The 17,565-nt window shown below is 37.3% G+C and overlaps 1 protein-coding gene across 5 annotated transcripts in view; it reads right to left on the bottom strand.

Moving 5' to 3' along the window:
* DGLUCY (D-glutamate cyclase) overlaps positions 1 to 17,565 on the bottom strand; it is a 31,781-nt gene that overhangs the window by 6,982 nt on the left and 7,234 nt on the right. For all 5 annotated transcript variants that reach the window (XM_026713066.2, XM_026713050.2, XM_026713058.2 and 2 more), the window contains exons 3-10: positions 15,682 to 15,835; positions 14,556 to 14,754; positions 12,837 to 12,987; positions 11,679 to 11,801; positions 8,344 to 8,541; positions 7,498 to 7,758; positions 5,370 to 5,469; positions 3,841 to 3,989 (exon numbers count right to left, since the gene is read on the bottom strand). In XM_026713066.2, coding sequence (XP_026568851.1) covers positions 3,841 to 3,989; positions 5,370 to 5,469; positions 7,498 to 7,758; positions 8,344 to 8,541; positions 11,679 to 11,801; positions 12,837 to 12,987; positions 14,556 to 14,754; positions 15,682 to 15,835 — 1,335 coding nt within the window. The remainder of the gene's footprint in view (positions 1 to 3,840; positions 3,990 to 5,369; positions 5,470 to 7,497; positions 7,759 to 8,343; positions 8,542 to 11,678; positions 11,802 to 12,836; positions 12,988 to 14,555; positions 14,755 to 15,681; positions 15,836 to 17,565) is intronic.

The raw sequence follows: 17,565 nt of genomic DNA, 5'->3' as shown, positions 1-17,565 counted from the left end.
ATCCCGAGGACCACTAATATGAATTTTTTTAAAAAGCTAATATATTTAATATAATTTTTTATGTTAAATATAAATTTTATATTGTAAAATTTTATATTTATACTGTAAAAGTCTGACTCACAGACGAGCACAATGCAGAAGCCTGATGATGGCAGATGAGATTCTGCTGAAATGTTGCTACAACTTGAAAAGCACAACTACAGTGACGTGGGAAAATACCCGAACAAAGCTGAATACCATGCATGTAAGTACCCGCGAAAACTTAAGAAAAAACACACACACACACACACACACACACACACACTCACATACATATACATACATATGCATACATACACACACACACATACATACATGATACACACACACACACACTTATTTAATTATAACAAAAATGTAAATGCTTAATGATAACAAAATAAAACGTTCCGGGCTGGAAGCCTCCCCCCACCTGGCTCCTTCCAGAGACAGAAGAGCGGGCAGTGTGTGTGTGTGTGTGTGTGTGTGTGTGTGTGTGTGAGCTGAGGGGCCCGGGGCCACTGCCGCTGGGAGAAGCAGAGGCAGAAAGGGGGCTTTGCTCTCCTTGGGGGGCAGTGCCCCTTGGCTGCCACTCCAGGGGCTTCTCAGCAGGCATCTGCCTGCAGAAGGACTGCCACTCTTGGTGATTAATTGGGGGAGGGGAGTGGGACAAAGTGGGAGCTCCTTTCAGATCCCGGGTGGAGGATTGAGAGGCTCAGATCTGCAGTTGAGGAAAAGTGTCACCTGAAGACAGGCAAGGAAAGGTGTCCCTGGGGGCACTTCGCTGCCAAACCCAGCCACAGCCAGTGATTATTTGGGGTGGCGGGGAGAGAGAAAGCATCTTTTGCATTACTAGGAGAGGAAAGGAGATGAAACAAAGCTCACTCTTTCACTGAGACCTGCAAAACGCCAATCTACTGTGTTCCAGGAGTTCTTCAAAATCATCAAATGCTCCCACTTGCAGTTCTCGTGCCTCCCGGCTCAGGTCCCTGAGATGCATGCTCCCACACACGGTGGGGGCGGCAACAACAGTCCCCTCCTCCAGTGCCCGCTGTCAGCTCTCCCCATTAGTTTTCTAGCTTTGAATTGCTCCTGGAACTCTCTCTTTCTTCTCCCCCCACCCCCCCCCATTTGCAGGCAGGAAAGGGAAGGGAGACGGAGCCATGCACAGCTCTCCCCTTTTCCAGCCCTTGCGGCCTCTCCCAACATCGAAGCCTCAGAAACACAGGCAAAGCCGCCACAGCAGTAGCGCCCTGAGTTGCTTGCTTCTCCACTACTGCCTTCTTCTCCTCCAGCCCCACTTCCTTCTCTGGGTAGGGCAATTCTTAACTAACTGAGCATGCTAAGCCAACTCAGGACGCTACTGCTGTGGCAGCTTTGCCTGTGTTTCCGAGGCTTCGATGTTGGGAGAGGCAGCAAGGGCTGGAAAAGGGGAGAGCTGTGCACGGCTCCGTCTCCCTTTCCTTTCCTGCCTGCACGTGGGTGGGGGGGAGGAAAGAGAGAGAGCCGGGAGCAATTCAAAGCTAGAGAACTAATGGGGAACAGCTGACAGCGGGTGCTGGGGGAGGGCACTGCTGTTGCCGCTGGCGCTGGGTGTAGGAGCTGGTTGGCGTGTGCATCTCAGGGACCTGACTCCAAGGTCCATCGGAGAGCTGGGCGGCACAAGAACTGCGCGGCCTAGATTAATTGCTTTTGGGGGCCATTTCTTCTGTGGCCCACCAAAAATTTTCCACGGCCCACCGGTTGGAGACCGCTATTCTAAAATATGCTACTGATACCATTAAACTTTATTACCTAGTTTGGTTAATCATGACACACATGGAGCAATGCATTTTATTTCACTATTGTCCAATTAGCTTTATTGAATTTGCAATTAACATAGAATTCAAAATTTTTGCATGCATTGCTTTTGCTGAATACTATAGCTACAATAGGCATGCAATTTTTATGGATTTATAATTTTTGTACATGTATGTACAAACCAAACTGACCACAAAGCACTTATACTTGTTCACTTATCCTTTCTTTACTTGCCTTCCAGTGCATTGATATACTGAAACAAGATGTCACATCTGCTGTATGTTTGTATGTGCAAACTGGTCACATGTTCCAGGTCTCCCCTTATTTTGAGGAGTACAATTAACATGTTTAAATTATATGTGTCTACTTTCTTCCTAGAATCTAAGCAATCAAACCCATACAGGTAGTCTTCAAGATACAGCTGGTTACTTAACAGCCATTTGAAGTTACAGCTAACCTCCCAAAAGCTCCATACAACCTTGTTTTGAAAGTTATGGCTCCTGCAGCATCCCTGGGGTCATTTGCCCTTAAGACCGACCAAAAATAGCATTCTGATAGCTATATATATCAGAGGTGGTATTCAGCAGGTTCTGACTAGTTCTGGAGAACCGTTAGCGGAAATTTTGAGTAGTTTGGAGAACCAGCAAATACCATGTCTGACTGGCCCTGCCCCCATCTATTCTCTGCCTCCTGAGTCCCAGCTGATCTTTTGTTGCCCTGCACAGGAGAACAGAGCTGGAAAGCAGGTTAGTGGGGTGTGAAGGGAATGGGGATTTTGAAGTAACCTTCCCCCAGGAGTGAGGAGGGAATGGGATTTTGCGGTATCCTTCCCCTGGAGTGGGGGTGGGAATGGAAATTTTACAGTATCCTTCCCCTGCCATGCCCACCAAGCCACACCCATGAAGTCATGCCACGCCTACCAAGCCACGCCCATAGAACTGGTAGTAAAAAAAATTGAATACCCCCCCCCCCCACACACACACATTGTTGCAGCTTCCAGAATTGTATCACATGGCTGTGTGATGACATAATCTCTTTCCAGTGCTCTGGAAGGCCTTGGAATTGTTTAAAAGTTAACTGAGGAAAAAGGTGCTTGGCCTAGGGGGTATGAATTGGGGGGACCCAGTGGAATTGGGTAAAGGCCAATGGGGATCCAAGAGGTGGAAAGCAGAACATAGGGTGTCATGTTGTGTTTGTGTGTGTGTGTATGGAGGAGGCCACAGAAGGTCTGGGACAAGCAGGCCCAAGCCTGCGCTAGGCCTCCAAGGGTCTCCCCCACTTTGAAGCAACCCATGCTCCATTTAACAACCCTCATGTTAGTTTAATGGTCACATCAGGGAGACAAGGAATGGAAGTCATTAAGCGAGGCCATTTCACTTAATGGCTATCATGACATGCAACCATAATGGGCAGGGGCAATTATGGAACACATCTGTATGTGTTGCTTCTATGTATATTTTTTTTACCTTGTCTTCATACGAGCAAAGAGCAGGGTTAGAATAAATGCCACATTATTAATATATTTAAAAAACATACCATCATCATCCTCTTTTAACAAGCCCATAATCCCTTGGTGGAGTCTGGGCAACTGAATGGAGCTGAATGTTTACTGGCTGGATGCTCGCCAATGAGGATTTTTTTCCAGCAGATATATTCTCAGTGTGCCCAGAGAGAGAACTATCTGCCTCTACCTAGGATCAAACTTACAGCCTCCTGATTGTGAGGTGAGAACTCCACCTCTCGGCCACCACACCACTCTTAAAAAACATTTCATATTTCAGAAAATTTCAAAGAGCATCAGTAAATAATGATTAATTGGAAATTGCTCTAATAGAAATTCCATGACTGTGAATGTTTGAAACCTTAAGAAGCTAAATATTGCTTATCAATTTCAGCACCAATTCTTTTGTCCTACTCAATTATTCCAGTTGCATAATAGACCCTATTCTTACTGTCTCCAGGTGGTTCATAGTAACACTAATACTTTTATCAGATCACTGAAGGAAAATACACATACTGTACCTGTAGTAGTAATTCCTGGGAGAGTTTGTGCAGCTATAAAGAGTTCATCAATGGGATCTACTAAATGCTTAATATTAACTTTCCTTGCATTATAGTAATTACCATCAGCAGCCATCCCAGCACGTTCTATTGCTATCAAATGATTAAATCTAAAGAAAAAGAATTTAAAAAGAATTAAGATTCAGTTCTAATGCTAATGGTAGCTTGCTGTACCCATCATTACTCATTACTGGAGGCTAAAACATACAAAGAATGGGTCCTGGAATTGGGTATGTTTAGTTTAATGAAAATAAGGAGTAGGGGTGACATGACAGCAATGTTCCGATATCTCAGGGATTCCCACACAGAAGAGGGGGGGTCAACCTATTGTCCAAAGCATCTGAGGGCAGGACAAGAAGCAATGGATGGAAACTAATCAAGGACAGAAGCAACCTAGAACTAAGGAGAAATTTCCTGACAGAACAATTAATCAGTGGAACAACTTGACTCCAGAAGTTGTGAATGCTCCAACACTGGAAGTTTTTAAGAAGAGATTGCACAACCATTTGTCTGAAATGGTATAGAGTTTCCTGCTTAAGCAGGGGGGTTGGACTAGAAGACCTCCAAGATCCCTTCCAAGTCTGTTATTCTAAGATTCCATTTACTATTAGGAACCATAAGCAAAGTTCTTTGTTATTTAGTGTCCTCAACTCTATGTCCTTGAGTTCCTGCTCCATCCAAGTTGTTCCAGTTCCTCAATCTATCACTTTAGTCTTCATAATAATATATATTTATTTTGGCTAATTCCAACCATTCATAGAATGGTGCTGCCCAACTGACATGGATTACAGCACCATTTATTCCCAACTATAGCTGGAGTTAAGCGGGTTGAGGAAATCTGGTTTATAACCTGAGTAAAATTCTTCCCTGCAAATAGGTAATTTTCTTCATTGTCTTTCATGCCCTCTGTTTATTTGTTTCTGTTTTAAGAGAGTGTTTGGAGGAAATATACCAGCCTCTTATCTTTGCCAGAGAAAGTTGCAGATTAGACAGGCTCCCAGAGAAAAGTTGCTTTAAAGCACTTTTGGTATTTGAAGTCAACCAGATGATATCTAGCTAGCATCTGTGATATTATATGGCCTCAGGAGCCGAGCTTTGTACCTATACCTTGTATTAGAGACTCTCTGAGATTGGAATGGGACAACTCACTATGGCCAACTCGCTGCAGCCAACTTACCACAGCCAACTCACTGTGGTCAACTCGCTGTGGGACAACGCACCAAGGAACAATTCAATAAATACAAAAATTAAATTAATTCTGACGGAACTGTAGACAATAATAATAAAATAAAGTCAATCCAGAAATACAACAGTTACAGTAATTTTGACAAAACATGGTCACCAAAAATAAAGTAATTGAATGAAATGATTAATACAGCATTAAATTGTCCTGTGGCGAGTTGGGTGCAGTGAGTTGACTGTGGCAAATTGTCCTAGACCTGTCTGAGATATGTTAAGTTTGGCATTGCTTTGCTTTTGGGGACATATACCTTGGTTTTTCTGGATTCCCATCTTCACATAAGAACTGCAGAGCTGAATCTGGAGAATTGCTTTGGTAGCTGATTACAGGGACAGTTGTTTGCAGTATTTCTAGAATATAGAGAAAAACAAAGGGGGCGTGCATAAGCGCACCAACGTACCTACCATCCCTGTCCTATTGTTTCTGTTATTTTTCTTATATGTACCCATTTCATGTATTCATAACTATGTATATACTTATATCTATTATCTTGTAAGCGACTGACAAATCAAAATAAATAAAATAAAATAAATAACTGGGATCATGATATTAATCACGCCATTATTGGGCCTGTGCAGAGGGCTCTTCCAGGCATGCAGGAGCTGCTGTGCCTTCAAGCACCTGCACTTACTTCCCTCCCAAAGGCTGCAGTTTCAGAGACAGATGTTGCTAAAGAGTGCCTCACCAAATAATCTGCACATGCCTGATCACTGCTTCAGAATTATTTGTTTTGTCTTCCCAATGTTAAATAGGATCAGTTCTGTGGCTGAAATTTTCAGGACATTCTCCTCCTTTGTAAAATAGGATGAATGTAAAGAAAGATATGACTGAGTTGGACCTAAACATGTGGAAATTCTACTGATTTTCTACTGAAGAGTATGAAAATATTTTTTTAACAAATCTTTCTTAAAACCAAATTATTTCTGTCTTTATATCTTGATTATATTATTGCCAATTCAGTTGCATAGAATAACTAAATCCCACAAGATACTGGGTGAAACGTTTAACTGCAATATAAGACCCCTTTCCATTTTAAAGTGTAATATTTTGATGGAAAAAATTATTGTCTTTCTTTCAGGTAAACATAATACTCACTACAAGAAAGTAAACTTAATTATGTATCCTAAATCCATCCCCAATAACTATTCTATTCTATTCTATTCTATTCTATTCTATTCTATTCTATTCTATTCTATGATTCTTCTATAACACACTGATCCTTTATTTAACTTATTGATAATGTTAACCATTTCAATTTTTTGATGTTTTAATGTTTTGATTTTAATTATTTCATTTGCTTTTGTGCTACTGTCAACCATTTAGTCATTTGATGGTAAGAGGAGACCTACAAATTTAATAAATGAAGAAAATAAATCACATTATAGTTTACAGTGATAAATGAAGCCAACCTACTTATGTAGATTTACATAAGTATCTCTTGTTTTACATATTTTTTTTACAAAAAACTACCATAAGAATGTAATTTCCTACCACATTCTAGCAGAATTGTCATAATACATGCATTTGAAAATAACTATTCTAGATTTTAAAACAGGAACGTAAAAAAGAAGTCAACAGTAATAAATGAAAATGTACAATGTGGACAGTTTCAATTTTTAAGAAACTGAAACACTCTTTAACACAATAGGTTATAATTATATAATAATAAAGATGATACAACAGTGGTGGGAACTCATCTCCGGTGGGGATGAGTCTGCCTACTGAGATGAGGTGGACCAGTTGCTTTTGTGGTGTGGAGACAATAACTTGGTCCTCAACACCAATAAGACCAAGGAGCTTATAGTGGATTATAGAAGGAACAGATTATACTATCTGAGACTTCTCAGAAAACAACAACTGAATGAAAAACTGCTGGTGACCTTCTACCGCTGCACCATAGAGAGCATTTTAACTAACTCTACCTCTGTATGGTTTGCCAACTGCACAGTAGCAGATAGGAAAGCACTCCAGAGAATTAACGTCATTGCCCAGAAGATCATTGGTTGCCCTCTCCCCTCTTTGGAAGAGCTTTATAGCTCCTGCTACCTTAAGAAAGTTCAAAACATTCTCAAAGATCCATCTCATCCTGGGAACCCTTTTTTGAACTATTACCATGTGGCAACAGTACAGAATAATAAAAACAAGCACAAATAGGCTGAAAAAAAAGCTTCTATCCCAGGGCAGTAGCTCTTTGGAATTCTACTGTATAGTGCAGTGTTGGGGGTTTTCGGTTCAATGTGTGGAGGATGAAGGATGTGTGTTTGTGTTTATTTTCATAGTCATGATGTGCAATGAAGATGGTGTTTGATTTCATTGTATGAGGTGCAATGACAATAAAGTAAGTAAAAGTAAAGTAAACTAAATAAGCCATGTCATACCTTGCTCAACAGCTTCCTTGATAATCTTCCTATTTAAATCAAGAGCTCTTTGATCAGTTACTATAGCTACATTTTTTCCCATGGCTTTCAAGAGTGCTGCCATTGCAATGGCTCCAGGTGGCCCATCATTTTCTTCAGGTGGTTCATAATTGAAATGGGTGGGAAATCCTGTAGTAATCAATACCGATTTTGCATGGGAAAGCGACAGGCATGCCTTCAGAAGTTCACCTTGAGAAAACAGATGTTTCACACCTCTGTTCCCTAAGCATGGAAAATACAAATATTTTAAACTAAGAACATCCTGAAGATAGTGGCTTGTCATAGGCCTTTATTTAAAAATAAAACTAGTTTGTTTTGATTGCTGAGAGATAAAAAATCTTAAAGCTGACAGATGCATTGGCTAACAGTATTAGGAAATGAGATAGGAGAGAAGATCTTAGAGCTGCTATACCAGATTCTTCTTCCTGCCTGAACACGCAAATAGCTTGGTACCTATTATTCTCAGAAAATGTATTTGTTTTGGCTTCCCTCTGATTTTTTTTTATTTCTTCAAAACAACATTTGATACATCTTTCTTTTATATTCTATAGAAAGTCTCTGCAAAGTTGAAGTACAAGTTAAGTATTAAATGATTTAATACTTAATAACTTACTTTAATAACTTAAATGATGGCCTATCGCTAATTTAACCATAAAGGGATAGTTTGGAAATAAATGGATACAATAGAGATAGGATTTTTTTATTCAATTTTTCCTTTTGACAAGATTGCTGTGGAAAATTATACAGAGACCACTTTTTCTAGTAAACCTTTTAGACTCATAACATGGTTGCATTTTTTTCTCTTACCTGGATCTCTCGCTATTATATTTTCTAAGCATCTAATTTTCTTTACAGCTGCTGTTGAAGCAATGCTATAATGCAAAGGATCCTGAGAAATACAGTAGACTTCAGGGAGATCCTTATCATTACTGGATGCATTATCTTCAACTTCCAAATCAGTAATAAACATACAACCAGGTGAATGGGTAAAAGCCAGTGGAGCTTCTGAAAAATAAAGAGAACCTCAATAAGCAGTGTACAGCAGGCATGAAGGCCTTTCTATCTGGAAGGAGTTTGAGCACATGAATTTTAAGGAAACGGACAGAGTTCTCAGAGCTCTTAGTGCAACCACCCATAGCAGTGATGGATAACCTTTTTGTTGTCATGTGCCAAAAGTGCATTCATGCGTGCCTGTGCTCACATGCCTGCACCCATAATGCAATGCATGCACAACCACTCCCGTGCTCCCCCCATCTCCTGCACATGCACGTGTGACCACCTGAGCCCCCACCGGCCCCCTGTGCATGCATGCGCATCTTCTGCAAGTGCCTGATCCCCCACGCATCCGTGGCAGATACTCAAAAATCAGCTGGCTGATGGGAGGCTTGCACGCATGTGCAGTGGAACTGAGCTGGGGCAACGGCTTGCGTGCCAGCAGAGATAGCTCTGTGTATCACTTCTGGCACACAAGCCATAGGTTCACCATCACGGACCTATAGATTATGTCCCTTCTGCTTGGGATAAAATAGTGAATTTATCCTTGAATGAAGAGTGATCCTTTTTGCTCTGAAAATACAGTGATGCACTTTCTCCTTAAGAAACTATAGCTGGTCCCCAAAATACTGGACAACATTTATCTTGTAATCAACCTCTGCTTTAGAGGAAAGGGTATGGAAAAAGTGGTGTGCAAGAAGAGCTGGCCATGAAGGAAAATATAATAAATGAATATCAACAGAATATAAAAGTGGGTGTCCGGAAAAAAAAGAACAAATACATGATTATCTTACTACTGCCTACTCTATAGCTGGTAGAGTCTGATAGCACCTTTTCCAGCTAATATATTTATTAAAAGGTGTAAATTTTCATGAGTTGCCACTTATTTCATCAGATACACAAAGTGTCTAGGCTGATATAGTTTTAAAGTGGGATGAGGTGGGGAGAGAAGGTGGGAGAAAAGGCAGATGAAAATAGGTTGTTTATGCAGATGAAGGTTACATGTGATAAAAATTACAAGTACTTTATCAATTAACTATTACAGATAGTCCTCAACTTCCAACGGTTCATTCAGTGACTATTCAAAGTTACAATGGCACTGAAAAAAATGATTTATGACTTTTTCACACTTATGACCATTGCAGCATCCCCAAGGTCACGTGATCAAAATTCAGATGCTTGGCAACTGACCCTTATTTATGACAGTTGCAGTATCCTGGGGACATGTGATCACCTTTTGCAATTTTCTGACCAGCAAAGTCAATGGGGAATCCAGGTTCACTTAACAACTGTGTTACTAACTTAGCTGCTGCAGTGATTCACTTAACAACTGTGGCAACATAAATTTTGGACTCAAGTGCGGTCGTAAGTTGAGGACTACTGTACAGTTGTTACAAACTTTTTTGTTTTGTCTAGACCTTCTGAGATTGGCTGAAACCTTTTGATGTATTGACACTTCAACCATTTCTCATTTGATAGATAGATTGTTAAAGTCCCACTTTTCAAAACAGTCATTTTGAGGTCTGTTATGGTGCGTCCCGAGAGGCTAAAACAATCTGATAATACTTTGTCCTTGTTTTGAGTCCTAATATCAAACGTGTCCCCATTAATGCTCTTGCACAAAGTTGGCTCTCTTTGTACTTTATGGAATCCAGAGGGACATTGCCGGCAGATGATGGTAGGTTATTATGTAAGAGGAAGGGGTGGTGAAGGAGCCTGTAATTGAAGATATCCAAGCCACTCTGTGCATATGATGCAATGTGCTGCAGCTCATGAATTAGCTTATTTTCTAATAAACTTTGTTAATTTGAAAAAATGTTGCCAGACTTCTGATTCTTTAGTTTAAATCTCCAGAACCAAATGCAAAGAATTATAAAGGAGCTAGCTAATAGCCTAGCTAGCCAAACTTTTATTAGCAAACTACAGATAACTGAGAAGAATCACCTTGAATTGCAAGATAGGCAGCAAATAAATATGATGCTAGATAGATAGATGCTAAATAGATGACAACATGGATAGATAGATAGATAGATAGATAGATAGATAGATAGATAGATAGAGATAGATAGATATACGGATGGATGGATAGGTATAGATAGACCTGATCTATAAGAACCATGAAAACCAAGAATTAATTATCAAATATCAACCTGAATTTGTCAAGAATATACCTTGCTACATTATTCATGTGTATCATGTAACTTTCTCAGCAGAATGTAAAGATGTTAAAATCATAATGTACTTCAGCAAAGCATTTGATACACTACATGGTGATTAGCAGCTTTGTATAGACTGGTTGGCATGACAAGTAGATATTCAGTTAGCTCAATATTCTATTCCAAGACTGTTCATCAATGGTTCCTTATCACATTGGCGAGATAACAAGTCCTGGCTCATTTACTCTTCACTATTTCATTAATGATTTTGATGATGAATTATAAGGAATGCCCAAAAATTTGCAGATGATGACCAGCTGGGTGGGATAGCTTATTTTCTAAAAGATAGAAACACAGTAATAGTGTTTAATCAAAATCCCAAACAAATGTTCATAATTTTTATTAAGAAATTTTAGACTGCATGAATATAATTTCCAAAGGTTTTTTTGAAAACATATCACAACTAAGTGGATCTCAGATAAGTATCTGCCTTACTCTCATCATGGCAGGATACACAGAAAAAAGAAATGCAATTCTTCAATGCTTAGCATGTAATAAGAATCTTCATCATTATTTTACAGAACTATTCTGTGCATGATTAAGGGAAAATGATAGCTTTCTGGAAAAAAATTCTGCAAGGTTAAGTTCAAGGCAACCCCCCCACCCCGGAAGATGGATTATCAGAGTTTTTGGTTCTTTTATGTAGGTTATATTTTAAAATTCAGACACATGAGAAAGCAGGATTTAATGCAGAAGACCTTGAGGCTTGGAAAAAAACAAAAGCAATTGTAAAAGAGTCCAATAGAAGACAAGGTGGCTGATATTATCACAGATAATATGAACATGAGCTTATACAAATCCAAAGAAGCAATTACTGCAAGTATGTATGTCCATTGAGTCATGAAGAATCAGAAGTGACCAAACAACAACTTTTAAGTATCACTGTTTTTTTATAATAAAGCAGCAGTTCTGGTAATTCCACTAAATACATACTGCAGTTGATGATGGCTTCTATTCCTGTTACTCCACAGGCCCAAAAGACTGGTACATCTCCAGGATGAGCTTGTACTGCATCACCATATTCTGGACTGGAAAGATCTTTAATTCCTAACAAATCTAAAATTGAAATTTTATTAATATTCAAGCAGAGATGTAGAAAACCCAATTAGACTGGGGTTTAATGTTATAAAACATCTGGCAACTTCCCAATAAAGCATAGGATGTGGCATAGAAAGTGATGTTGGTGGGATACTGTTGCATAGGATACAGACATCTCTGGCATCAGAACATATGTTTCCCGCCATCCAGTACATAGCAACTTCATTGCTTTTCATTTTATTATGAACATAAAATAAAAGTCAATGGTTCATTTACACTGTACCCGTGTAAAGGAATTACTGGTTCAGGTAACAAATGTGATAAATTTTTGGCATAACTTTTTATTTTGTTGGAAAAATATGTGGGAAACTGAACCTCAGGGCAGATAGAGATCTCACTGAAAAGTCTGTAACACAATAACAACAACAACAACAATAATAATAATTGGAATCTGGCTTTTTGGTGTTTTGTATTTTAACTTTTTTTGAATAAAATAAAAATAGAAGAAAAAAATACTAAATCCAGTCTAAGCTATAGATATTGAATACATACATACATATAACTGCCTGCATGAACAACCATAATTCATTAACTTTGTATGACTTTATATGATAACCATTGACTTTTATTTTATGTTCACTTCATAATAAAGCCAGGCATGATTAATAATAAGCCAGACAGGGTTGGGCAGTCAACCTGACCCAACAACATTGAGTGGTTTATATGCTACCTGACCCAGTGACTTTGAGTGGTTTATATGTTACCTGACCCAATGACTCTGAGTAGTTTATATGCTACCTGACCCAACAACTTTGGGCAGTTTACAATTGTTAAAAACATTAGTGTACCTAGAGGCTTTTTACCCAGCACTTGCTGGAATTACTAGTAGGATCTAGGGTGGAATTCTTTAAAATTCTCTTACTTATACATAAAGTCACTACAAAGCTAGACTGTACATTAGTAAGCCAGGCAAGCCTAAGGCCTGTTAGTTTTCTCTCTCATGCATACTTTGTATTATAAATCATAGAAACACAGAAAAAAAAATACACTGACCAGAAGAGCCAATGTGAACTGGTGCTCCATGTGATTTTTTCATTGGATGGGTGATTTGCACACATTCCTTCAATTTATCTTTAGGTATACATCTCATAGTTACTATTAGATTACAGTGAAAACATCCAGTATCGCAGCAAGGAACAGCAGTCTGGTAAAGTTTTTAAAAAATGATCCAAGCATTAAGAATAACAAAGACATCTCCAAGGACTTTTTCTTTCAAGTAGAAGATATTCTACCTTTGAGATAAATGCAATTGGGTGATAAAAGGCTACAAGATTAATCACTAGCATGTTCAGTTGTCTTCACCCACGTATCATCTATTATTACCTTTATGATTTATGTGGCATTCTATTTAAGCTCATGTCATTGCTATTGCTTTTTATTTAAATACACGGTCACGGCAACTAAACATTGAAACATTAGATAAATTAGTAATGTTATATTAGATTTGTTTTATTTTCTAGTGGCATTAAGTTATTGTTTCAAGATTTTGCAATTAAATAAAAATAGGCAAGTATTACAGTAATTGAGGTTCAGCATGAAATATAAGATTGCTGCCCCAAAATAATGGCAAGTAAAAACACAGATTTTATTGGTAAAAATATCCCTTGCAGTTAAACTAATCTCAACATGAAACCAAGTGTAGTTAATCACATGCTGATCAGCTTATTCACTTTGAAGGCTTGCATTAAGAAAGGAATAAGCTTCTATCAGACTATAATACGTGTCAATCAAATAAAAGGGGAAGCTGAGCAAATTGGATGCTGTATGTCTCCTGCTGTGATTAATAGCTGATCTTGAGAAAAAAATTGTATTTGTTTTGAGAAAAAATTAATTTTTTCTTCAATTAAGAATGGATTATAACACTAATAGTGAAAACTTCCTGCCTATGGCTACAAAAATCCAAATGACCACCAAATGGCGGCAAAGAATTATCATCATCATCATCATCATTATTATATCTGCCGCCCTCGGGTGGTTATTTGCTAGTTCTGGTGAACAGCTAATGAAACTATATTAATCAAATACTTCTATGTTCTGAAACAAAACTGAATTTTCCAAAGTAACGTTTTAATCACTTGGTATATTTGGCAATACTTGGATATAATTTCAACACTCCATAGGCTCCATATGGTCTCAGGCCTTTCGAAGGCATAGAAAGAAAACACTATTATTTATCTTAGTGTTGGAGTAAATAACGGGTTCATGTTAATGGGTGGGAATACTTGTTTCATATTACAACTAAAATGGCATCTCTATTTTTTTAATAAGCAGTGATCACATCCAGACAACAGAAATAAAGAAGGATTCCTAACATTACAAATCAAACAACTGTATTTGACAGCAACTGAGTATATTAAAGTTATCAGCTAAACAAAAAGTAATAAAAATGGAAAGAGTGAAAGAATTGGCTGTTCTGTTCACTAGAAACTAGAAAAGAGCATTAGAATTTTGTATTACAGTTCTTTCTGAGCTAATACAAATAATTATTTTTATTGTATTTGCCACTATTTATATAGTATTATATGTTTTAAGAAATATTCCCAGCAGGTGGCAGTACTTGGCTGATGGTTGAGTCTAAAGCTAATGGAAGTTAGAGTCAGATTAATACTTGGATGGCAGATCTCCAGGAGATACTGTCTCAAAGGTGCTCTTTCCAAAAGAGAACTGGACTCTCTTGGTTTTTACTTTTTGAATGTTTTCCTCTATTCTTACCTTGTACATGCTTACATTACATTTCTGTTCCACGTTTCTTACAGGAATGCCAGCTTTCTGGAGTGCCTTTTCAAATGTAAAACTACAGCCTAGATAAAAGGTCACCATGTCTTTAAACTGTTCAGAATATTCTTTCAGATTTGTCATAATTCCTGTGGATATTCCATGCTCATATTTCTTGTATTGCAAGCAGTCACTTCTGCAAAATGAATTAGCATCATCATTGGACTAGCTACTTGATTTCTGGCTCTAACTCAGTATCTATTTACTTTCAGAGAAATGGCCACTGAACTCAATGGGACATACTTTTAGGTAAAATGGATGCACTGTCATGTCGTCTAGATAATAATTTAAGGATCAGTTCTTATGCTTAAAAGGTATGTAGATGTTGAGAAATAGAACCGCAATGCCTGCACAAAAAAACTCCATTTGGGTTTTATACTTTCCTGAGTCATGAGAAAACATTACAACTTAGTTTCGTATATTTTAAATCTCTCTCTCTCATGCTTACTATGCAATCCTAAATTGAGTTGTAAAAATTAAAACGTCTGAAAAAATAGAAAATAATAATAGAAAACACTGATATTTTGGCAATGTTCTCTGCAGAATGCACAGAAATGGCAAATGGTGCTAATATATATATATATATATATATATATATATATATATATATATATATATATATATATATATATATATATGCTAAACAAAAAGTAATATATAAGTAATATAATAGTAAGTTTCAAGTTTTTATAGCATATAAAAATTTCAATTTCAATTGAACAGTGTCTGGGTACAAGTATTTTTAGGATATAATAATCAAAATGTTTGCAACAATGTTAATTACATTGATGTTAATTCTAATAGTATCAATAATAATAAAAATATTATTTAACCAATTCAACATGCCTTTCTTATATCACTGATCATATCCATCTATTTTCCTGTGTCTACCTCCTGTTTTTTCCAGCTAGCCATTGATAAAATAAGTCCCAAGTCAGCAAATATTCAGTTTCCTTCTTTTCCTTGATTATAAGTCTTACCCTATCCATTTCTGCATATTCTAGTATTTAGTAGAAATAAAATATTTCTTGATAGCTACCAACACAGACAAATCTATACCTACCTTATATCAGAACTGTTGCTCAAGAAAGGACATTTCCATTCCCCTGGCTTACTTCTATACAGCAAGGGAAGCGGTCCATCATTTGCTTGACAAAATTTTTCAAAGTCATCAGCAAAAGATTTATGCATAATTATAACATTTGCCTGCACAAATCCTGTCAATATAAAAAGGCAGACATTTAATCTAAAGTTATTTACTCAAATAAAAATATCATTTTTGGATGTAGTCATAAAGTGAAAAATATATTTCTGATATAGCGATCTTTTGTACTAAATTCCTTCTCCCATGTTGCTTGCTTAGATATTGCCAGGTATATACATATTGTAGTTAACATTAAGATTGACAAATGTATGGATAAATAATGAATTATCTCACTTATGTGCTCAGCACAATTTTAAAATAGCGTTCTATTTAACAGAATTAATTATTATTCTCTGATTTGATAAAATTCAGCGTCACCTTGAAAGATTCGTTTGAGATTTCATGAAACAGCCTTTCTTTGTTTTTAAAAATGCGTATTTGCAACCAAAACTTAATACTAAAATGTCACCATCAAGGTAAGCCTGCACTTTAGACATTCACCCTGGTGCCATCATAGGAAGTTGAAATACAGCGGTAAGAAATAGGTAAAACAAAAAGTTGAAATGTTGGATAAACAAAAAACTCTGCTGACAAAACAATAAGGCAGATTCAGTTTGGTGTATTGATGAAGGCGCTGGCCTAAACATAGGAGATGGTGAGTTCTATTCCCACCTTAGGAATGAAAGTTGGCTGGATGACTTTGGACCAGTCATTCTCTTTCAGTCCAATCCATGTCACAGGATTGTTATTGCAGGAAAAACAGGTGATGGAAGAAATATTAGGTATGTCTGTCGCCTTGAGCTATTTACAAAGTTATACAGGCCAGATAATAAATAAATAACTCTTAATCAGAAAAAGAGCCTCACTCTATAATGAAAATTAAAATCTGGAGATACTGTGGAAGGAATACTGTGAGTAGCTTTGCTGTATTGGCCATTGCAAAGATAAGACTGCCCTAAGTGCAAAAAACAAGTTGTTAGTGTTACACCTGGATGACCCTCCCCCTTCCTCTCATTCCGTTGAGTTGCACAAGTTCAAAATTACACAACAACTGCAAAGTACAAACTGCCTAACATTTCCTGTTTTTCTTTAAGTTTTATTGCAAAAATATTTTAAAAAGTCCTATGGAGTTTGGATGGTATACTGAATAATAATGACAATTCACACTTTCATATGGTAATTAAGCTACCATTCCTTAATCAATATTTAAACTCTGGTTTGCATTTCAAAGTCATGCTAAGCATAACCATAAAATGGCTTAGTTTGCCATGCACATGTAGCAATTGATATGCTAATTTATATGAATTAGAGAATAGAGTGTTAAGACAATTTGAACTGAAATTTCTGCATGATGCTAGTAATTTGAATAAACTATTTTTGGGGAAACATTTACATTAATTCATGAATTAATTAGTCTTCTGTTCAATCATTATTATATGTCATTTTGGGGAGGGGAGGGGAAATCTGCCTATGTTGCTCCTGTTTCATATTAGTCTGAAATTTGGAGAATAACTACCTACTTAACAGGATGTTAAGAAAATAACAGAAAAAATAACTACTAAACGGAGACAGCTTGATTGTCCTTCTGCCAGAAAGCTGGAATGTGAATAAAATATAATTTTAAAAAATACAGTCTTAAATTTATACATAAGAAATGACTTTGAGCATAGCCAACTAGGAATTTCCCTGTAGTGATCAGATCAGCTAAAACACTGTCTTGTCTAAAAATTAACTAGATTTACTAATTGAACAAAACGGAATAGAATGCTCATTCATCGTTTCTTGTGGTTGCAATAACCCTAA

The sequence above is a fragment of the Pseudonaja textilis genome, chromosome 1, assembly GCF_049901715.1.
Source record: "Pseudonaja textilis isolate UNSWEBS1 chromosome 1, rPseTex1.2, whole genome shotgun sequence".
NCBI lineage: Eukaryota > Metazoa > Chordata > Lepidosauria > Squamata > Elapidae > Pseudonaja > Pseudonaja textilis.
The sequence above is the reverse complement of the archived record's forward strand: the minus strand, read 5'-3'. Positions and strand labels throughout refer to the sequence as shown.